General features: G+C 45.4%; 1 protein-coding gene across 2 annotated transcripts; it reads left to right on the top strand.

Annotated features, from left to right (window-relative positions):
• The first annotated feature begins 6108 nt into the window (after positions 1–6108).
• UPF1 (UPF1 RNA helicase and ATPase) lies at positions 6109–22279 on the top strand. Of its 2 annotated transcripts, none has more exons than XM_088535716.1 (24): positions 6109–6364; positions 11527–11669; positions 12119–12208; positions 12387–12554; positions 13037–13217; positions 13854–14015; positions 14249–14333; positions 14489–14587; positions 15001–15118; positions 15293–15452; positions 15570–15688; positions 15995–16159; positions 16418–16532; positions 16704–16847; positions 17222–17435; positions 17582–17699; positions 17996–18152; positions 18825–18967; positions 19657–19831; positions 20422–20503; positions 20863–21024; positions 21327–21544; positions 21808–21930; positions 22049–22279. In XM_088535716.1, exons 1-23 carry the CDS (start codon positions 6140–6142, stop codon positions 21925–21927), a joined length of 3363 nt encoding a protein of 1120 aa, XP_088391842.1. In that variant the 5' UTR covers positions 6109–6139; the 3' UTR covers positions 21928–21930; positions 22049–22279. The 2 variants fall into 2 exon arrangements, with proteins under 2 accessions (XP_088391842.1, XP_088391843.1); XM_088535717.1 differs by having other exon boundaries at positions 6110–6364; positions 15010–15118.
• Positions 22280–23326: the final 1047 nt, after the last annotated feature.

The following is a 23326-nucleotide window of genomic DNA, read 5'->3' as shown; positions in this document are numbered from 1 at the left end:
TTTAAATGACATCATTACCAAAGTGCTATTTAGAATTATTGCTCTGCAGACCTTCTTCAGGTCCTTTTTACCATCATCTCCTCCAGTAGGATCATCCAGTAGTCTGGTGCCAGCAAGGTGGCCTAATGTGAGTATCTTGCCTGAGACTGGCACGCCACTAACTCACCTCCCATAGCATCTTTTGTCTGCCTTCATGCTGTAGCTGAAATCAAGGCCACAGGAGTTCAACAACACTTCATTTTCTTAGTAACATTTGCTCACAACTGCCTAAAAGAATTCTGTGTTCTGGCTTCTTCCAAACGCCGTAAGGCTCGGGAATTTCCAGACCAGAACTGCGGAGCAGTTTGAAAGCTTTCCTTTGACCATAAATCAAGGGCAGCATTTCCCTGTTTGGCACACACAGCCCCATTGCAGTGTCCGAACCTCGCGATGGGTTCCTAGGTTTGCCGTGGGCCTACAGGAATTGGAGGGACTGCCCGGCCATTTTAGTAGCTGCCGACACATTATGAACCCCCAAAGCTCTGCAAACCCGGCAGCTCGCCGTCCTCTTGGACATGGTCTGCTGAGGAATCCCACCAGCGCCTGGGTACGTTCCCGAGGAGCCCGGGGCTGCGGGGAGCTGTGAACAGCGACACTGTCACCATTCACGGCCCGTGCTCAGTACTGGCTTGGTTCCTCCTCAAACCCACAGCATTCTGCAAGGAAAACATTCCTCCCACACCAAGGAAACCTCTCCAACCTGAAACCAGTCTGGCTTAGACCCCCAGGATCTTCTTGCCCTGCACTCACCCCCAAGACGTCACAAATACAGGGCTTTTTGTATGCTGGCAAAGATACTGCAACACCTAATTCCTTTGTCCTCCCTCAATTATAGAGCTGCATTTTCTGAGGCAAGGGAGAGAGGAAAAACAAATTCCAATATTACTTGTCCTACCTGTAGCAGTTACTGCAGGATGGAACATCATATATTTAGTGTTTTCTGAACTTTTCAGTGGAAAGACAAGCACTAGTTGGTTCTGTAGATTATGTGTTTCACACCAGAGGAGCTGACATGGCAGTGAGAAAGCCAGAGAGAGTAATTCTTGTGAGCTGGCAAGCAGAAAATTAGACGGTCAGTATTTCAGGACAAGGATCATCTTGGGTGCACATGTCATATTGCCACATTATATGCTTTAAAACATATTCCTACATGTTCCTACATGTAATTCCAGAAAATTTTAGATACCTATTAACAAAACCCAGAAGGTAACACAGCTAATAAAAATGAAATAATGCAAGCAATCCAGTAAAGAGAAGTGCCAAGCTAACAGACTTCTCCCACAGCAGGAGGAAGGATTTACTTGGAACATATGTTGAGAATGGAGCCATGCTATGCACTCAAACAGCTAGCAAGGAAAAAGATGGGGTGGGCCTGAAAAAAATACTGCTTTTCAAACAATTTGTTCTCTTAAGATACTGTTTACAAAAAAACAGCCTCACATTTAACCCTGTTCAACTTAATTCCCCAAAATTAAAAACACGTCCAGCAGGAGAGCTTGGAGAAGAAGGTTGTTATCGCATTGGAAATCATATTGCTAAAACTTGAAGTATTTATAAACTTAAATAAAATACCAGAGATAACCTAAAAATTCACCACTCTTACATTTTACCCACTAAAGCAGAGGGACACACACCAGTCCACAGAATTCAGACACATCAAAACCATTTGTGAAGTGCTGGATTTTACATTATACCAAAATAACCTCACTGCTTCTCCATCTGCCTAGGATAACTGCCAGAAATTAAAACAAAGAAAGATGTACAGTCTTTGTAGTCAATCAAGAGCTTCAAATTATATTTTTAAGCTGAGATAAAACAACAGCTGTTTTGAAGAAATCCTGTTTAAAGAACTGTTGATGCCCCTTTACAAACAGAATATTTTTAACAAGTCTGTTGCCTCCAGAACTCCTACAAAGAAAGTCTTAATAGGCAACAGTTGCTCTCAAGTATCCTCTTGAATATAGCCATCAATTCCAGTGCTTTATCTTGGATTTTAAAGATGATGCCTTTTTGCTAGCAACATGAATTTTATGGCCCATTATAGAGAAGTAGCTAGCTCAATTCATCTAGTATTTTTGTTACCAAAAATTGTGCACAAAGGCAGAAGTTCTGTTCTTAAGAAGTTTTTTGCCCTGCATTATTTCTGTGAATTCAGATCCTGTGTTATTGTGGTATTGCTTATGATGAACAGAGTCTTCTGAAATTCAAACTCACACAGCTATTTTCAAGGAGCTGTGAAAGATTTAAATATATTTGGGCAAAGGGGAAGGATTTCAACTTCTGTATTAAAAAAGGGTGTTTTTAGGCATTCTGGCTGGTGCAGATCTCCTAAACAAAGCAGTTCACCCAACTAGAGGTGCCTTTGTCTCATCAGCACTGGAGCTAAAGCTCTGCTGACATTAGGGATTCATAGATTGCATGTGCTTAAATATATGTGTTGCATTACCTTTGATCTAGTGCGGATTAGGATTGTGTCTTTTAATTCCGCAAGAGTCCCATAAACCTTTCAACATCTGCACAGGGTTTGTAAATGGTCCTCTTGTTTCATGAAGGCATTTATAGGAGATTTGTTCTCATGATATTTGCATCAGCCATTAGTTCCTGAAAACCAAATACAAGTAGAAATCAAATACAAATGAACAAAACCAAAAATGCCTCATAAATGCTCCAATATTGTAGGTTCAACAGCTAGCAATGGAACAAAAATACAGCCAGCTCAACCACTCTGTGTCCCGACACCACTACATTCCAATAGGAAAAGGTCAGGAAAGATTATGAAGTTCTGGGAAAAGATCCATCTTAGCTCTTAATATTTATTAACACATTTTATAAAGTCCATGAAGCTTTTTAGAGATTATTTGGGATGATGGAAGCTATCGAAATGTTATGATCCCAGATGACCCTCCCAAACAAAAGAAAAATATATGTTGCTATGAATCTGCATAAAGCTGTTTGGATTCTTTTTCCAACACTCTGTTAGCTTTCCTTCTATGTCCCTCTTGTGGTGACTGAGCAGAAGTGTAACATCTGCAATGGAATGGCTACACCACAGTCTTCCAAATTTTGCTTTTTTGCAGCATTTTTGTGCTTTTTTCATTAAAAGACTTTCTCTTTCAAGATTCTTTGATATTTAAAATTTCTCAGTATGCTTTGACAAGGAAATAAACAGGTGCTAAAATGCAGGAGGGAGTGACAAAACAGGCAATCAAGCGACTAAATATGCAAAATAAGTTTACTGATTACGTTTATACTCATATAATATTTTAATGCACTGCAAAATCACGTATAGAGTTTTGTATGATTGTCTAGAGTTTTGCAATGTGTGAGCATTTCTTATGAATTCTTTGTCGAGAACATGCGATCTCCACTTGATGGACACCAGATAACACAAAAACGCGCTTTATACTTCCTGTCCCCTAACCAGAGCTGTTTTACCCCAGGATAAGAACACTTGTGTGTTTTAGCCAACCCTGCCATGCAAAGCAGCAGCTCCGCAAAGCTTTTTCGTGTGCAGTTTGATTGGCTCTGCCCCCTGCACGTCACCGCGACGCTTCCCAACACTGTCTCCAAGGCTTGGAGTGTGCACAGACCAATCACTCCGCTCTGGTTTTGTAGCAGCTTTTTCACGCTTCTCTTGTGCACTCCTGAATGATGCTAGCAAATCCCAGCACTAATTTCTCTTGGAATTGAAATGGATTTCAAGGAAACTCTTTTGGCACAGCTAATGATTCTGAGACAGGATTGAATTATTTCTACCAGCTAACCTGCAGTACACAGAATTTCTGCACTTACAGTATAGGGAAATCTTCAAGATAAACAGTTTAAACTTTCTTATTCTTGGAAGCAAGCAAAAGCATCCTCTTAAAATGCTTCTATATCTGTTCTCTTGGGCATTTTCCAGAACTGTGATTAAACAATTACGCTATGAGATACAGATAGGGCCTCCCTCGAAGTCATGCCTCTACCCTGGTATAAACACATGAACCAGGAGCCCGGTGGCCGTGACTAGGTGCCGGTTGAACCCAGCTTGCCCTTGCCGAAACAGAGTGAACTGGAGCTTTTCCACGGCAGCACAGGGGGGTTTTTCCTTTTCAGCTGCGTGGGCGGGAACGGGCCCTCCTGGGGCCGGGGATGCGCAGACCCCGGTGCAGCCCTCGCGTTCAGCACCGCAGACAGCAGCGCGGGGAGCGGGAACGGGGGGGACGCGGGGACGGGGGGACAGGGGGACGGGGGGAGCGGGGACGGGGGGACACGGGGACGGGGGGGCGCGGGGAGCGGGGACGGGGGGACGGGGGGACAGGGGGACGGGGGGGCGCGGGGACGGGGGGAGCGGGGACGGGGGGACGGGGGAACGCGGGGACGGGGGGACGCGGGGACGGGGGGACGCGGGGACGGGGGGAGTGGGGACGGGGGGACGGGGGAACGCGGGGGAGCGGGGGGACGGGGGGAGCGGGGGGACGGGGGGAGCGGGGGGACGGGGGGAGCGGGGACGGGGGGACGGGGGAACGCGGGGGAGCGGGGGGACGGGGGGGCGCGGGGACGGGGGGAGCGGGGACACGGGGACGGGGGAACGCGGGGACGGGGGGCGCGGGGACGGGGGGAGCGGGGACGGGGGGACGGGGGAACGCGGGGACGGGGGGACGCGGGGACGCGGGGACGGGGGGACGGGGGGACGGGGGGACGCGGGAGAGCGGGGACAGGGGGACGCGGGGACGGGGGGACACGGGGACGGGGGGACGCGGGGACGGGGGGGCGCGGGGACACGGGGACGGGGGGACACGGGGACGGGGGGACGCGGGAGAGCGGGGACAGGGGGACGCGGGGACGGGGGGACACGGGGACGGGGGGACGCGGGGACGGGGGGGCGCGGGGACACGGGGACGGGGGGACACGGGGACGGGGGGACGCGGGGACGGGGGGGCGCGGGGACGGGGGGGCGCGGGGAGCGGGGACGGGGGGACGCGGGGACGGGGGGACGCGGGGGAGCGGGGACCGGGGAAGCGGGGACGGGGGGACGCGGGGACAGGGGGACGGGGGGACGGGGGGACGGGGACGCGGGAGAGCGGGGACGGGGGGACGCGGGGGGGCGCGGGGACGGGGACGCGGGGACGGGGGAACGGGGGGACGCGGGGACGCGGGGCGCAGGGACGGGGACGCGGCCGTGTCGCGGGCTCCCTCGCTGCTCCGCTCCGGTGACACGCCGAGCCCGCAGCTCTCCGTATGTTTTCCAGCTAACGTTCCCTTGAAAACATTCTCATTTTCCATAATATGCAGAGGACGGGGAGAAAAAACAGGCGACCATTAGCAACACATCAAACCTTTGATCAGTGTCCAAAATTTTGAGGATTTTGTGAACCAGCCAAAAGCTGATGCACGTTCCGTTTATTAATAAACAAGTATCTGTTCCAAATGACTTTATAAATCTCCCCTTCATTTCTGTTTCATATAAATGTGGAGTTTATTTTATCAGAGTTAAACTTTTCGCTGAACTATAAAACAGTCCATTTCCAGTTTGCTTTATGGAAATACCCCCTGCATGCTTTCCAAATAAGAAGCGTCAGTTCTAGGTGGTTCTTAACCCAGTTTCGTTCGGTCCCGCGCGGCTGGTGAGGTTATATTTGATTTATTTGATTTATGAGATAAAATCAGATATAGTGACATATTGGGGGGGGGGGGGGCGGGGACGCCGCGAGCCTCTTCGCGCCTTCCGCGGAGGCCCCGCCCCGCGCCCGCCCCTCCCCAGGTGTGTGCGTGCTACGTCACGCCGCCCGCGCGCACGCGCCGTGCTGGCGTCGCCGCCGCTCCGTGCGCTGCGCGTCACCGCTCCGGGCCTGGCGCGCGCCGCGGCCGCCGGACGGTTCCACTCGGGGCTCGCTGAGGCGGCGGCGGGAGCTCGGCCGCCTCCTTCGCTCCTTTCCCCTCTCGCGCGCTCGCTTCCGCCGTTGGCTCGGCCGCCGAGCGGGGCGGCGGCGGCGGCTCCGTCGGCGGGCGCGGCCTGGTGCGCGCCGCGGATCCAGCCGCTCGCGTAGGCGCCGCGCCGCACGGAGGTGAGGCCCGGCCGGCTCGGGCCTGCGCGGAGGGGCGGGGAAGCGCCGCCGCCATGAGCGTGGAGGCGTACGGGCCCAGCTCGCAGACGCTCACCTTCCTGGACACCGAGGAGGCCGAGCTGCTCGGCGCCGACACGCAGGGCTCCGAGTTCGAGTTCACCGACTTCACCCTCCCCAGCCAGACGCAGACGCCGCCCGGGCCCGGGCAGGCAGCGCCGGGGCAGGGCCAAGGCCCGCCCGGAGCGGGGCAGGGCCCGCCGGGAGCCATCGAGGCCCAGGTGAGAGCGCGGCTGCGGGGCGCGGGGGGTGTCCCCGCCACCGGGGGGGCCCGGAAGGGGCGGGCGGGCGGCGGGGCCGCGTGGTGCCCGCGCGGGGCGGGGGGGAGCGGCGGCCCCGGCCCCGTTCGGCCGCCCGAGGAGCCCCGGGAAGGGGCCGGGCCCGCGGCGGGCGCTCTGAGCGGCCCCGCAGCCCCGGGATGCGGCCGGGCGGCCCCGCTCCCCTGCGCATCCCGCTGCGGCCGGGACCCGCTTACCGAAAGCTGCCGCGGCCCGTGGAAATCCCGCCCTCTGGCTTATCGCCTCCTTTCCTTTCTTGTTTACCTTCTGAAACTAGGAGAATTAATTGTTGTTGTCTGGTTTATCTTTTTTTAATGCATTTTTGTCCTTATTCTCTGCCCCCTTTCCTCCTGCGCGGTCGCTAAGCGGGTTTGTTTTGGTTTGGTACAGGGGTGACCAAAGTCACTCCCCCCGTACGGGAGCAGCGTGGCCTTACGCTCCCTTCGGAGGTCGCATTTCCAATACCTTAAAGAAATGTGTCTATTTATTTATTAATGAACTCTGAAGATTGTTAGAGTAGTGACTATTATAAACTATTTTTTGATAGAAATGGCTTTATAGAAGTGAAAGCAAAGAGGGAATTGGGGTGTTGTACTTGCACGGCAGGAAGTGTTTTACATGAAAATGTGCCTGTCTCTGTGCTGCATCTTGGATGTGTTTGTAAGAGAGGAGAAAAAAAAAAGTGAAATGGGGTTCTTCCATAAAAGACAATGGAATGTCCTGATAACGTTTGCTTATCTGGATGTAATAAAGCTTGTGTAGGGCTATTGATAGCAATGGAGTGATTGTAAATTACCCCTGTTTTAAAATATGACTTTAAAGATGAGCTGAAATGCTGCAGGTAAGTTATTAATCCAGAAAAGTTCTTACTTGCAAAGACTGACTGATTCGGTTCCATAAATGGTATTGCTGTGGCTACACAAACGAGCAAAATTAAAATGGGCCAAGCTGTTCAGGTGTTGAAAATCTACAGGTGTGCAGAATGAGGCTGAAAGTGGTGTTAGGCTGTTCCGGCCATAGCACGTGTGTCCCAGGTGAATTGAGTAACTTTCTCCTGCTTTAAGGTGCTTTTTTATACCCCCTGGGAGTAGCTGCTGTGATGTGACTTGCTTCAGGTTAGGGGGTTTGTGCCTGTAGGCAAAGGGGGAGTTACAAATGTGTCCCCATGCACTGGTTGTTTTATTTTATATTCACTAACAGCTCAGATTTGGATTTGGCAAGGTAAATCTTGTGCCTATTTAGGCATCAGAATTATTAAATCTTAATAAAACATGTGTCTTCATACAGTCAGTGTATGCAATAATTGGTTAAAAGGGTGGCTTTAATAAAATCCTAGCTTTTAATGCTGTAGTAGGTTGTGATCTTTCCAGAACTCATTGTAGAGAACTTTGATCCAAGAGAACAAAAAACCTAGCCCTGAAATAAGCTTATGCTGAAAGACCAGACTAGAGGATTATTTTTTATTTTGTCTAAACATGTTTGAAAAGTCTTTGAAGTAGAGGGGGGGGGTGGGGGGAAGTAGGAGAGCTCATTGAGGTGTGAAGAAGTTTGTAACCATCCTGGCAAGGGGGCAGGAATGAAGATGACTTTGTATTTTGTTTGTTCTACTGAATACTTTTCAGGTGCTTTTTGCAAAATGTTGCTGATGCTCAACTTGATGCCAGAAATCATATTTTAGGGAGAGGGGAATGGACCTATTGTAACAGTACCTTCCAGAAACCAAATCCCTTGATCTGTTCAGACCTGTGCATTTCAACAGTCTCATCTGAGATAAGATCAGGAATTATGTATTCTTAAAGATTGAGGAGCGCTTTGTTACTTCGAATGAAAATGTAAACTTGCCATGTATTTTCTGACGGCGAAGATGTTAAAAATGTGACTTGTAAGACCTGGAAATCGTTTACATCCATTTTTCTTTAGTAAATTTTTGTTACTGTAATTATAACTAAAGCTAATTAAATGTATAATCCTTATTCAAAGCTGATAAACATTGGAGGCATGTCATCTTGCCCTGCTGTTCCATCTTCTGATAGTTTCTTAGTGCCCCAAAGTTTAAAAAGATGAGTTAAGCAAGACAGAGCACCTGTTTTTTCTTAAGAAAATGTGCTTAACTACTCCACAAGAGCTTTCTTCACCTACACACACACACATAAATTATTAGTTACATATATATATATATATATGTATGTAAGAGGATGTTGCTGCAATAGATTAGGGTGCAGTGGACAAAAGATAGTGAGAGGCTAATAGTGTGGAAGCAATTCTGCTGTTTCTCTTTAGAAAACAGTATTTTAGTTTTTTTACATGTAACATTTAGACCAATTAAGATGTTCGATTTCAGCATTTTTAAGCTAAATTCTGATTTATTCCTTATTCCCCAGCCCTCCTAGGCAAGGACTTAGGATGGTCAGGAGCAGCCACGTGTTCCTGGCTTGGTGACGACCCAGGCACCTTGTCTACTGTGCACTGAGCTGTTTGAGCAAGTGGTTGCAGGAAGATGGGTCAGCGAACAGGTTCTGGGGACTCGATTTAACTCCCAGCTCTACCAAAGACTCTGTTGTTGTATCAGAATGACTTTCTGCTTGTTGCTCAGTTCCCCATCTGCAAATGCAGCTTTTGTTCACTGCTTTGGAGGCTTTGCAGGCTGAATGTTCTCAGTAATGCTTCCATATTTTGAAAAGGAGAACAAATAATAGATAATAGCAAGACAAAATACTTTTTTCCATAGCTTTAATGTCTAGAATATTACAAACAACAAGTGATCAACCTGATGGGGAAATTCACCTGAGTTAGGATGGCATGACTGGGTGCCCAGGGCCTGCTGTCCAGTGTTGCAATGCGTTGCCATGACTGATGGGTGCGCAGTCTCATAAGTCTTCTAGCAAATTATGTATTTAACTATTCTTACTTCTATATCTTGGGCTGTGCCTCTCTAAAACAGAACTGCACTGCCTGATCGTTGCCTTCTGGACTGTATTTTTAGGGCTGAAAACAGAGAGAGGGGCTGGTGCCTTTGAGCTCCTGAGTTTTGAGCTTGCTCGATGCTGCTGCTAAACTTGTGTTGCCAGAAGCTTCAGCCCTGGCAAAGTCTCTCTTAAAGCAGGGAAGCGTGCGCCCTCCCCTCTCCTCCTAAACCAGATTATGGTGCCAGATTGGTGGTAATCTGCACACAGGGCAGCGTCGCAGCGGGGTTTCGAACACGAGGGCAGTCACTGCGCGCCGAGGCCCGCGCGGCGCCGTGCGGCTCGGCGGGGACCCGGTCTCCTGGCCCGTTATCAAGGTCTGTACAGCTGTGTGACATGTAACTGCCCACCTGGCAACCTGAGCATCTTGTGGGCATCCAGACACCGATGAAGCCTGGCCCCTGGTGTGTGCAAGAATGTGGTTTGGAATAGGAAATGGAAGATGCACCTGTAAATGCTCACTATTCAGACTGAAAGAAATTCAAACTGGCTTAAAGCTTCAGTATCCTGCATGTTTCGTGAGCAGTTAATAAATTGTCTTAGTATATTGTGAAGTGGCACTTTATATTTAAAATGGATATTTATCTTCCAACATCTACAGTGATGGTTATGCAATGAGTTTATCAGATTTGGGGCTATTATTCTAATGTATTTCTTATGTTGCTGCAGTTTATTTTTCCCTTTTTTTTTCTTTACCCTCTATGCAGAGGGTGCCCCTTGGTTGATTATCTCCAAGGACTTGCTTTTAATAAGAATAACAGCAATAGAAAGTCCTACCAGTTAGGTTGCATGTTTAACAAACATCTCATGCCTTTTTAAAGGCAGTAATACAAAGCTGGTATCGTTGAGTCTGGTCCTCTGTCGCTGAAGGCAAATGTGAAGCATCATAAACTTTTTAAATTAAACTTGTGTGTTAAAATTTAATGTTCAAAAATGAAACTAATTAGCATAGAATCTAAATGGGACTCAGAGAATGCCTGTTTTGGATTGCTTATTGAATTGAGCTTTTCCCTGACAGCAGCATATTGACTTGCTGAAGCTTCCCTGAGATGTTAGTGTGTGGAGATACAGTAGGCAGCGGTGGAATTAAATTATAATACCTCTAATTCCCTAGGGGCAATGGCTGCTTCAGCTATGCTAAAATCAAGTGTGATGCTTCTTCCTGGTTGGAAAGTATTGTATTTAAAAAGTTGAATTCAATATGTCTCTGGAACTGTAGTTATATGGTACCTGCTTTCTTTATACTTTTTGCTTGTGTCGAAAAGCAACATACAAGGAAAAACATATATTTTAACATGACTAAAACTGTGTAAAGTTTGCTGACACAGCACCAGATGTTGCATAACTCATGGTCCTGGCAGCTAGTGTGTCATTAGTCAAAAGAGCAGCAGCTTCCTTGCACTTTTGCTTTACTCTGAGGACTTGTAAGATGTAATAACTAGTTTTGATGATTTTGCAGTTTTCTTGGATAATTTATTGTGAGGCCTTCTAATGGAAATCATAGCTAAATATGAGAAAATTACATAGTAATTGAAAAAATATTACATAGGAATTGTCATACTTGATGTATTGTGCAGGTATGTTTTAGACACCTGTGGGAGGCTTGAAAAATGCTCTGCTGAGAAACAGCTTCTGTTATTTCCTGCTAGGCTTATGTGAGAATAGGCTTCTTGTTAACCTGCTCTTTGTCCCTGTGGCCTGGAGGTGTGTTCCTGATACCCTGCGGGGGGACAAGAGGTGGTTTGGTAGATAAAGAACAGCAAAAGTAGATGAGGGAAGTCCTATGCAATAAAGATTGTGTTTTAAGGTCAATTCCTATGGTAAAATAAGGGTAATGAAAAAGCAATATTTGATACTGCTAGAACTGTTTGAATGGATTTTTTGTGTAATGTAAGACCGTAGGGAGAAGCGTATTCTGCAGAAAAGCAATTGCCTGCGTTACTAACTTCTTTCTACTCATCACTCGGGGTTTAAATATTCCAGTAAAATAGGAGTGAATGCAATAAACGTTGATTGCCTAAGTTATGTATTCCAGCTCTTACACAGGTTTTTGTTTTGCAGGGTGGGAGTTACTGACCTCAGCTCTATGATTTGCAGAGTACACTTTGATTTTGTAACTTCAACACTGGCTGTGCGTTTCAGGTTAATGGGCCTGACGGCATTCTGCAGAATGGAGCTGTGGATGATAACGTGGCTAAAACCAGCCAGCTTCTGGCAGAGCTGAACTTTGAGGAAGATGAGGAAGATACCTATTACACAAAGGACCTTCCTGTGCATGCCTGCAGGTAGGACCCAGGGCTGGCCCAGCCTCGTGTTTCCAGAGGGCAAGAGCACAGGTCTCTGAACTTCAATAGCAAGCTTGCATGAGTGAAAAATTAGAGGATTTCTGGGATTTGAGAATAACATCTGTGTACTGGCAGGAAAATAGTGCCCTCTGGTGAGCTGTTCCTTGAACTTTGAGTTCCTTGCACTTCTACTTCCAATAGAGCTTTGACCTTTATAGAGGAATATAAGGCAAAGCCAGCTCAGGATGGTGATGGTGGGAAATGTTAAAGTATTTATAACTCAAAACCAAAGTTTAATTGCTGCTTTTGCCACCACTCAGGTGCTTTAATTTTTAATTTCTCCTTGTTTTTGTACAATACTGGATACTTGAAATTTTGTATTTGAATTTTCCTAGAAGCAGTCATCTAATCACTTCCTGTTTTCTTTTTTCTTTATTTCTCAATCCTAGCTACTGTGGGATCCATGACCCAGCTTGTGTGGTTTACTGCAACACCAGCAAAAAATGGTTCTGTAATGGACGTGGAAATACTTCGGGCAGGTAAAGATCAGTGATGGAAATGACAGTGACAAAATCTTGCTCTAGAACGTGTTCATTTCAAAGCGGCTCTCTAGGTTCTGCTTTTCTCTTTAATGTTAACTGCTATATTCTCTTAAATTGGGGCTAACTCTGACTTGAGCATTAACTTCATAAAAATGTGTATCCTCTCTGCTTTCAGCCACATCGTTAACCATCTCGTGAGAGCGAAGTGCAAGGAGGTGACTCTCCATAAGGATGGGCCTCTGGGAGAGACTGTCCTGGAGTGTTACAACTGCGGATGTCGTAACGTGTTTCTCCTGGGCTTTATTCCAGCCAAGGCAGACTCTGTGGTGGTTTTGCTGTGCAGGTGAGAGAATGCCTTTATTGGCACACCTGTTATCGAGTCCATTGCGTCATCTTAATTCTAGTGGGCAATTCCTGCTTTCATTTTGTACCTAAATGTATTTTATATTCTAATTTGCTACTCTTTGGTTGACTGTACAGACTTAAGGAGTTGTACACAAGTAGATAATGTAATAAAAACATGTTTTGTTATGCTGTGCAGATGTCTTAGTAGTACAAAAAGGATCTCTTACAAATGAAGCTGTTCTTGATGGAATAAATGCATTCCCCCAAAGGTAATTGATAGTAGGTGTTGAAATGCGAGTAGAAGAAATAGTAATTGAGTTGGCACAGCAGGCTACAGTGTAGGTTTTTCCCCCTATTCATACCTGAGGTGTTTGTGGTGTTGAAAAACGTGGTAAACATGATCTTACGTACTTCACACATTAAGCTTGTTCCTAGAGTTGTCTAATTTAATAATTGTTTTTCAAAATCTTGGTCGTGCAGGCAACCATGTGCCAGTCAGAGCAGTTTAAAGGATATTAACTGGGACAGTTCCCAGTGGCAGCCTCTCATCCAGGACCGCTGTTTCCTTTCGTGGCTGGTAAAGATTCCATCTGAACAGGAACAGCTGAGAGCACGTCAGATTACAGCTCAGCAGATTAACAAACTGGAAGAACTTTGGAAGGTATCAGCTTCTCTTTACATATCTGCGGCATTTAACCAAGTGCTAATTTTGTGGGTTTTGTGAAGGAGGGGACAAGATTGTTTTAGCAACTGTGAATTTAGCAGAGAATTCAAGGGATCACTTATCTAATCAGGAAAGCTGCATCCCTAGGTTTTTCAGCTCAGTTGGAACTGCACTATTTGCAGAAAAACAACAGTTTGCAGAAACAACTTTCCTTCTCCATATTAATAGTCCTTCAGTCTGTGGTTCTTGAAAGGATGGCTGAGTGACTAAGGAACTGCATGTCCACACTTGGTTTTCAGTTAATACTTTTAAAGAACTTTTCCTCTACATCTTTCAGTGTAGAACAAATCCAACTGGATGTTTGTTGTAACGGGTTAGGATTATGCCTTGTATAACCTTGTGGCAGCAGTGATATGTAAACTTGAAAACTGGCAGTGTCTAGCTTAAAAAGACAAAAACAAATCTTGAGTCTGAAATAATTGAGGAACAACACTTTTACTTTTGTATTTTTTGTGAAAATAAGTCTTTCGAATATATAATGGTTTTTCATGGGGTTTATTATTCCTGTTGTGCAGTGAAGGCTTGTTGGTTTCTGTTCTTACAAATATAAAACACTAATGCTTTAAATTCTAGGAAAATCCGTCTGCAACCCTGGAGGATTTAGAAAAGCCAGGTGTTGATGAAGAGCCACAGCATGTCCTTCTCAGATACGAAGATGCTTATCAGTACCAAAATATATTCGGGCCTCTAGTCAAGCTTGAGGCGGACTATGACAAGAAACTCAAGGAGTCTCAGGTAGTGTCCTTGAAATATGTTTGAAGAGATTTCTGCTCAAATCCTTAAGGGCTCGAAGCTCAAGAATAATGCACATATTTAACTGTCGTGTGGCAGTCGTGGGAGTTTTGTGGTTCTCCACTGCTGGATATTTTTTTTTTGTGAGGGAGAGGAGGAGGTTAAAAAAAAGCTGTTGAGAACTATGGTAGTTAGCAGTTCTTTAAGAACTAATAGATGTCTGTCTTTACCATTAGACTCAAGATAACATCACAGTCAGATGGGACCTAGGCTTGAACAAGAAAAGAATTGCTTATTTCACTTTGCCGAAGACTGATTCAGGTAATTTCCTTAGCTCTAGGTTTTGTGTGTTTTTCATTTGATGAAAACACTCAGTGTTTAAAGAACTGTGGTGATCTGGCCTGGGGTGTAAAATAGTTCTGCCGAAATGGAATCTCACCGTTGGATTTTCTGAGAATTTTTCTCTTCCTTTGTAGATATGCGTCTTATGCAAGGAGATGAGATCTGCTTGAGGTATAAGGGAGACCTGGCTCCTTTGTGGAAGGGAATTGGTCATGTTATCAAAGTTCCTGATAGTATCCTTTACTTAAGCTTTTAAGAAGGAAGTTTAATAGATCACAGGGAGTGACATTGTGAATTAAGTAGTTTCATCAGTTTGAATATCAGCTGCACACAAGCAATACTTCAGAAGAAACAGATTTCTCCTAGTTCTGCTTATTACTACTTCCAGTACTGTAAGCAAAATACACATGACTGGAAAATCCCCTTCTTAAAAGTTTCTTCTCTGTAAAATGTGTGAAACAGAAACTTAAACATTCACCATGGAAAGTTATTAAAAGTTACAAAGCACATCTGTACTCCTGACAGTGGGAGTGCTAAACCCTCATTTTGAAACCATTTAAATTTGTGCCAAACAGGGAGCTGCTAAATAAATCAAAATAGGGAAAAATAAAATTCAGATGTTTGCTCTAGATTACTACTTAACGAGGTTCTACAGATTATGGTGACGAGATAGCCATCGAGCTAAGAAGCAGCGTTGGAGCACCTGTGGAAGTTACTCATAACTTCCAAGTCGATTTTGTGTGGAAGTCTACTTCATTTGACAGGTACTTGGAATGCATCTTCCTTCCCTATGGTGCTAACTTAAAGAATGCTATGAGGTTTTTTTGTTTTGTTTTTTAAGCTTGATGTGCATTTTGCCTGATTAACCTTTGTGTTGGGAAATTTGGATTGTTATGTTTTAATTCATACTGTTTTTTTCTGTCCTTGCCTCATTTCAGAATGCAGAGTGCTTTAAAAACATTTGCTGTGGATGAGACTTCAGTGTCTGGGTACATCTATCACAAGCTGTTAGGCCATGAGGTAGAAGATGTAATTATTAAATGCCAATTGCCAAAGCGCTTTACAGCACAAGGACTTCCTGATCTCAACCATTCTCAGGTAATCCCATTCCACTTCCACAACAGACAAAGAATATGATAAAGTACTTATGAACAGAGCTTGAGCAACTTTGTAACTGCCTACACATGAAATAGCAAACTTTTGTTTTTGAATCAGGTTTATGCTGTGAAGACTGTCCTGCAGCGGCCTCTGAGTCTCATTCAGGGTCCCCCTGGTACAGGAAAAACAGTGACATCAGCCACAATTGTCTATCATCTGGCTAGACAGGGCAATGGGTAAGAACTCCTTTCTAATTTTTTTATATATTAAAGTTACTTTATTCTTAGTCAGATAGTCAACTTATGCTTGAACATTAAAGTAAGTTGACACTTCAAACATCTGGAAAACCTTTTCAGTATACTCTTCAGGAAAGACTTGTGCTTGTTTTTGTAAAGGGTTCTATAGTAACTTATTTTTGGGGACAGTCACCTATTTTTTTTGTGCTTACCAACACAGTTCTGCTGTCGTTGCAATCCTTTCGGGGGGAAAAAAAGGCTGTAACTCACTGAGACTTATCTGTCACTTTTTCTTTAATCTTTAAGGCCTGTGTTGGTCTGTGCTCCGAGTAACATAGCTGTAGATCAGTTGACTGAGAAGATTCACCAAACTGGACTGAAAGTGGTTCGTCTGTGTGCTAAAAGTCGTGAGGCAATTGACTCTCCTGTGTCCTTCTTGGCATTACACAACCAAATCAGAAACATGGATAGGTATGAAAATGTTGGAAGTGGAGAGGGAGGGGGAACAAAATAGACTTGGGATTTCTTTTCTTTACTCCCATATGTGTGTGTGTGTGTGTCACTTTCAGCTTTGCAGATAAGCTCTTAGTTTCTGTGGTGATGTGTAAAGATTTCCCATGTGAACTGGCATTCTGAAGACGTGACACAATAAAAAGCCTGATAACTTTTTACAATATAGAACTTCAGATTTTTAACAGGGTTGTAAAGCAAATTCCCTTGGTTTTGCAGTATGCCAGAGCTTCAGAAACTGCAGCAGCTTAAAGATGAAACTGGAGAACTGTCATCTGCTGATGAGAAACGTTACCGGGCACTGAAACGAACGGCAGAGCGTGAATTACTCATGGTAGGGTTCTCGTGGTTCTGGTATTGTACACACTCACATCTTGTCACCTGAGGCTTAGTTACCATTTACTGGTGAAGTTCAGAGTACACTTTAACTTTGGGGGGGATTTCTGAAGTGGTATCAGATACTTCTCCGTGCAGATGTATTATATCCGTTGTATTTCTGTCTCAGAATGCAGACGTGATCTGTTGCACGTGTGTGGGAGCTGGCGATCCAAGACTTGCAAAAATGCAGTTCCGCTCCATTTTGATTGACGAAAGCACCCAGGCCACTGAGCCGGAGTGCATGGTGCCCGTGGTCCTGGGAGCAAAACAGGTAGGAGCCGTTGCGTTTCATTAAAGTCGAGCAGTGTTTTTCACGATATAGACGTGTAGAATACAAAAACCTTTTCTTTCTGGAAGGCTTTCTCATAACACAGCTCTTCTGTTTCTTTGGTATAATCTTGTTAGTCCCTCTAAAACAGGAGACTGAATAATTTTTTTTTTTTAAAAAACTAGCAATACAAGTGGGCAGTTCACTTAAGATTGATAAGCCTTAGGTTAGATCTGAGGTTTATTACAAGATAAATCAATTGCAAATCTATTTTATATTAAGATACTGCTATCATTTCCAGTTATTGGGCAGATTTTAGAATACCTGCGCTTAGGTATTGACATCGTCATCGACAACGAATCTTCCTTTTTTCGCAGCTGATTCTCGTGGGTGACCACTGCCAGCTGGGGCCCGTGGTGATGTGCAAGAAGGCAGCCAAGGCCGGGCTGTCGCAGTCCCTCTTCGAGAGGCTCGTGGTGCTGGGGATCCGGCCCATCCGCCTGCAGGTGCAGTACCGCATGCATCCCGCGCTCAGCGCCTTCCCATCCAATATCTTCTATGAGGGTTCACTCCAGAACGGCGTTACTGCAGGTAAACCTACAAGTTGCCTTCTCTGCTATTTAAGGGTTGTAGGGAGAATATCTTTAAATGAATTCGCTTAAAGAAAACTCCTGCTGTGCCTATTTACTGTGCACACTTCACTTTTTTCCTTACTGTTTGTTTTGTGTGTTCTTCAGCTGACCGTGTGAAAAAGGGATTTGACTTCCAGTGGCCGCAGCCAGATAAACCAATGTTTTTCTATGTTACACAAGGACAAGAGGAAATTGCCAGTTCAGGCACCTCTTATTTAAACAGGTAAACAAAATTCAGCACTGACATAGAGCCTTATTTAGCAATTCCTCATTCTGGTGCATCTCAAATGTAAGGAAGATTCCTGTATGAATCTATTAATGATTCTGGAACCTCCCTAGGAGAGAAAGTCAGAATCAAGAGAGTGGAAGGGGAGTGGAATATAGCAGTTCTGCTGCATACCAAATATCTAAGTATTCCTCTACACCACAGAATTAATTTTATTAGGGCCAGTAACTTGCCAGAGCTGTGTTAGGTCTGATGCGTTCATTCTCCTTAGATAAACAAATCTCTTCTCGTAGGACTGAAGCAGCCAATGTGGAGAAGATAACGACAAAGTTATTGAAGGCTGGTGCCAAACCAGATCAGATTGGCATTATTACTCCCTATGAAGGTCAACGATCTTACCTGGTGCAGTACATGCAATTCAGTGGTTCCTTGCATACAAAACTTTACCAGGTATGGAGCAGCTGCACAGGCTTAAGATAACACTCGAATACAAAGAAGCCAGAAATTTCAGATACTGTGAGACTTCATAGTGTGCTCGTTTGAGTCTGGCAGTGCGTGTGTTTATGCTTCTCTGCAAACTTCTGTGGGTTTTAGCCGATTTCAGTTAAAAGTGACCAAGGGAGAGAGCTTCAGACAATTTTATATTTAATATAGTCTCTTTTGCAGTATTGAAAACTTGGTGTTTTTACTGAAGAAAACCTTGGAAATAACTTGCTTCTGCCAAGAATGATCTGTCCTTCTGATTGAGGTTTCTCAGCTGGGAGCAGCAGTGCTCATTTGGAGCTGCCTTACTACAAGGCTTTGGAAGAGTCAGGGATCATTTGGCAACATACCCAGAAAAAGGATGCTTTCTGTGGTGCAAATGTTAGCCTGGGGGAAATGTGAGAATCATAAAGCAGCGAATATAAAAGTAATTTGTCCGAAACTGTGACTCCCTGTTCTCCCTTAGGGGAAGCTAGTGACTAGTGGAATTATCAAATCATTCAACATGATTAAAAAATAACATTTTTGTTAAATGATGGGTTCTATTACTGTGCAGCCAAAGTGTTTTGTAATATTTGTTAGTAGCACAACTGTTTTGCACCGTGCTTCCGTGGTGTACATGTTTTTCCTTCATTTCAGGAAGTGGAAATCGCGAGCGTGGATGCCTTCCAGGGCCGAGAGAAGGACTTTATTATCCTTTCTTGTGTAAGGGCCAACGAACACCAAGGAATAGGATTTCTGAATGACCCTAGGCGTCTTAATGTGGCTCTTACAAGAGCAAGGTAGAGTAAAATTAAGAGTATTTCATATATATTTTGGACAGCTAAGCTGATAAAGTGTTAATGCTGTCTGGCTAATGAGAGATCTCTCTTTTTCTGCATTTTTTGTTTTGTTTTTCCCCCCTACTTAAGGGGCCCTTCAATGATTTCCACATGTCCTTCAGTGTACGAGAGCAATCTAAGATTTATCAGTGTTAATTTGGTGTCAGCAGCCTGTGGAAGCAGGCATGTCCTTTTCCATGTTTGTAGGATGGATGAACTCCTGTTTCCACTGTTCTTCTAGCCCTTCCTTCTTTACCAATGCTGCTTTTAAACAGATTTAATCATGCTGAGATCACAGAAAGTGGTAGTATGAAGCCAATACTGTGTTGGATTTCCGTGTCTCCTGCAAGCTTTTGTCACTGAAGTGGTGGGTTGAGTTCACTGCCAGACAGGAGTGGCAGAAGAAAGTGTGTGACTCCTGAGGAGCTGCAGCACTCTCCTCCTTTTGAGTATCGTTATACTGCAAAAATATTTTCTTGTAAACATAACCTTTGCCTCAGGGTCTCACACTGACCTCATGCACTTCTTAAAGTACCTTGATTTACTGCAGAACAGTCTGCTGAATCAGGCTGTTCTGACACTAATATACAGTACTACTTATTTTTAGTCAAAATTGACTTTAGTTTCTCTGTCTATTTGCTGTTCCACAGGTATGGAGTAATCATTGTTGGGAACCCAAAAGCGCTGTCTAAACAACCACTCTGGAACCACCTGCTGAACTATTACAAGGAGCAGAAGGTTCTGGTGGAGGGACCACTGAACAACCTCCGGGAGAGTCTCATGCAGTTCAGCAAGCCCCGGAAACTTGTCAACACCATCAATCCTGTAAGCTGGTGTTCCCTGTCCTGCAGGTGCCTGTTGTAGGCAGAGATTTGGGGCTAGATAACCAGTTCCAAAAGGATGGAGCACACGCTCGACCACCTCACACACCCCTGTCTTTCCATTTTGCTCCTTAGATATTGGTCTGGGTTCTAGTAAAAGTTGCTTCTTCAGCTGTTTAAGTCAAGGGCTCTCTAGAAAAGCCTTTTCTGTTTTTATTTTGCAGTTAGTTAAAAAAAAAAAAAAAAAAAAAAGCTCATGTAGGAGCTAATCTGAGGCGAATAAAACATCAAATCATTGTTTTGTGTGGAAATAGCAAGGTTATTAGACATGAGTAATTGAGACTGAATTTCATCAAATATTTCACAGTGCAAAATGAGTTGTTTGTAAAATCACAAGTGTTTATTTCATTGTCTCATTGAAAATGGAAAATATCACACTGTATTGGAACTAGTTTGTTTTTTCTCAGCAGTTTTGAAGTAGGCAATCTTGCCTGCAGAGCTTGACTGTATTCTTATCCAAAAAGCTTATTCGGGTTGCACGGCAGGTGTTAGTTTTGTGCAGAGGCTTTGTCTAACTTCCCGTGTTGCTTCCAGGGTGCCCGTTTTATGACTACTGCCATGTACGACGCACGTGAGGCCATTATTCCAGGATCTGTCTATGACCGGAGCAGCCAAGGTAGAAGCAGCTCTCAAAATCAACGTTTTTATAGACTTTTCAATTAGTCCTGGGGGATGGTGTCTTGCAGACTTCAGTTTTTGAATGTTTTTTAAGAGTTGCTACAGAAAAAAATCAGAATTGGAGAGCAAAATCCCTCGGTTCTTGCCTAGTTAAATTAGACTGCAAAGGCTTCCATAATGTCTGCAAAGCAAATATAAGATGAGAGACTTTTGTGTGCACGTGTTTCAGTGTTTTTGAATAAAGGGTGTATATAAAAGGCAAATATGTGACAAACAGACATCCCTGAAAGCTGGCAGTGCAGGATGAATAGTGAACTGGATTCACTGTGTCCTTTTTCCCCTCTCTCCCCTCCCTAGGGCGCCCATCCAACATGTACTTCCAAACCCACGACCAGATCGGGATGATTAGTGCTGGCCCCAGCCACGTCACTGCTATGAACATTCCCATCCCTTTCAACCTCGTGATGCCACCCATGCCACCACCGGGATACTTTGGCCAGGCCAACGGACCAGCTGCAGGTACACGGGGCAGGGGTGGAGCGGGGCAGAAGCCCTGGAGTTGCTTTTGCTCCCCTTGCAGGTTGAAGCCAGGTGACGATGTGCTCGAGTCTTAGTTGTGTTGGATGCAAATACAGCACTGAGTTGCTTTGCCCTGTCTACCCTGGCGCTCCTGCCTCTCGATTCCCTGCACTTGCTGCTTTGAATGCATAAAAGTATTGCCTCTTGCTAGTCACTGCTCGAGTCTTCATGCGAGTAGTTAATTCCTGCACTTGTCTGTGTGTGAAAGCTCTCTCTGATGGCTGGGATAAACCCTTTTCCAGGACGCGGGGCACCAAAAGGAAAGACCGGGCGCGGTGGGCGTCAGAAAAACCGTTTTGCGATTCCTGGAACTAGTCAGTCAAACCTTCCAAACAGCCAAGCGAGCCAGGATGTGGTGTCCCAGCCGTTCTCCCAGGGCCCCCTGACTCAGGGGTATATCTCCATGAGTCAGCCGTCGCAGATGAGCCAGCCTGGGCTCTCCCAACCAGAATTATCACAGGTAAGCAGAATTTTATCTACACGCTGCCTTTCTGAAATGTTGGGGTTTGACTGCTTGCTTCTTCAGCAGCTGGTTGTTGCAAAAAGCTTAATGCTTATGGATTTCAATTTGATTTGTAGAAATTCTGCAGCAGAAAAGTAGATTTAAAAGCTGCTCTCGGATTTTATCCTTGACTTTGGCTGCTAGGTGGTACTTTGCGCCCTGTAAGGGAGCGCTTGGGCTTGATGACCCGTTGGAGGCCTAACAACTGCTCTCATTTGCAGGACAGTTACCTTGGTGATGAGTTTAAGTCTCAGATCGATGTGGCGCTGTCACAGGACTCTACTTACCAGGGTGAACGTGCATATCAACATGGCGGAGTGACGGGACTGTCACAGTATTAGAGTGTAAGGCCCCGAGTTCAGTCCCCTGCTTCCCACTCCCTCCTTTAACTTCAAAAAAAGCAGTGCTTGTCCCACCAGCAGCACCTAACGCAAACGCTCTTTTGCCTTCTTGCCTTTTCAGGTTGAGGAAGAAGAGCTAAGCTTGTGTGGAGCTTAGTTCATCAGCATTTTATTCTGGGTAATAAAAAAAATAAAATAAAATGGATACCTGTTTTCCACTGCTAAAACTGAAGCACCACTGTGTGAGAGCAACAGGAGAAAGAAACCAACCAACGGAGAGGAGAGAGAGAGAGAAGGGAGCGCGCGAGAGAGCCCACTGCTAGCTCACTGAGACAAGGAGACTGACCGGAGAGGAGAGCGAGCGCCGGCGGCCCGGCCACCGCGCAGCGCGCCCGGCTGCGTCCCTGCTCCCCCAGGCCAGCACGCTCCAGAGAAGGGCCCTGGCAGGTGGCACCTCATTCCATCCTTCTCTTTGCGAGCAGGGCATTACTTTTCAGAGCAGGCGGGGAGAGGAAAACCCTCATCTCAGAGTTGTTCTCGTTTAAAAGGGGTACTATATTTTAGCAGTAACTGTTTACACGTTAGAAGCAGAGTATCTGAGACAGAGTTCCTGACTAAGCGACAGCAAGCCAAGCAGAAATCCAGCAGGTCCCAGCTGATGCTCAACTCTGAGATGCAGGTTTTGTTGTCCAGCACTGGCTCTGAAATCCTAGTGTCATCGTGTCGCCCACATTCTGAACGGGTCTTTGTGACAAGGTGGTTTTAAAGAGATGCTTTCAAAGGAGCACTGAATTTTTAGAAGTTTGCCTCTGAATCCTTAGTGGTGGACCTGGGAGATCCTTGTTCTGAGAAGCTTAAAGTTTAAAACCAAACCAAATTAGAGCACCAACCTTGAGAACTTTGTGTGATTTAAAGTTGCAGCAATCAGCCTCTTCTTCCTACATTGGATAGCAGTTAGAGTGAAAGGAGCCTGCGCGCTTGAGCAGGAGGAGGGTTTCAAAGTGTTTTCTGTATGCTTTAATTGGCTACTGTCTGGACTCTACTCTGAAAAACAAGCCTTTCTGTAAGATGAACTGTGCGCTTCAAAGGGGATGGGTTCCTGTGCCCTTCGGCCCTGGAGGAAACGATGCTACTAGGCCTGCTTTGTTCACTCCCACGTCCGGGGAAGAAGTAGTGGAAACTGGGGATTATATTGGTTCTGAAGTAAAGACTCTACAATGTTACCGAAGCAGGTTGGAAAAAAAATGGAAAAAGCAGGCAGTTGTTGGAAGGTGGCCTCTGATAGACGGGTATAATTAGAGATAATGGGTTAGGCTTTTGTGTGGCTTCTTCAGTGGTTAATGCAGAGAGCTGAAAGATTCAGGTGTTGGAAAACGAACCCGGAGCCTATTTGTCAGGT

The sequence above is a fragment of the Tinamus guttatus genome, unplaced genomic scaffold (assembly GCF_059628265.1).
Source record: "Tinamus guttatus ecotype Peru unplaced genomic scaffold, ASM5962826v1 Tinamus_guttatus_pri_ptg000643l, whole genome shotgun sequence".
NCBI lineage: Eukaryota > Metazoa > Chordata > Aves > Tinamiformes > Tinamidae > Tinamus > Tinamus guttatus.
Note: the sequence above shows the minus strand (reverse complement) of the source record. Positions and strands in the feature narration are given on the sequence as shown.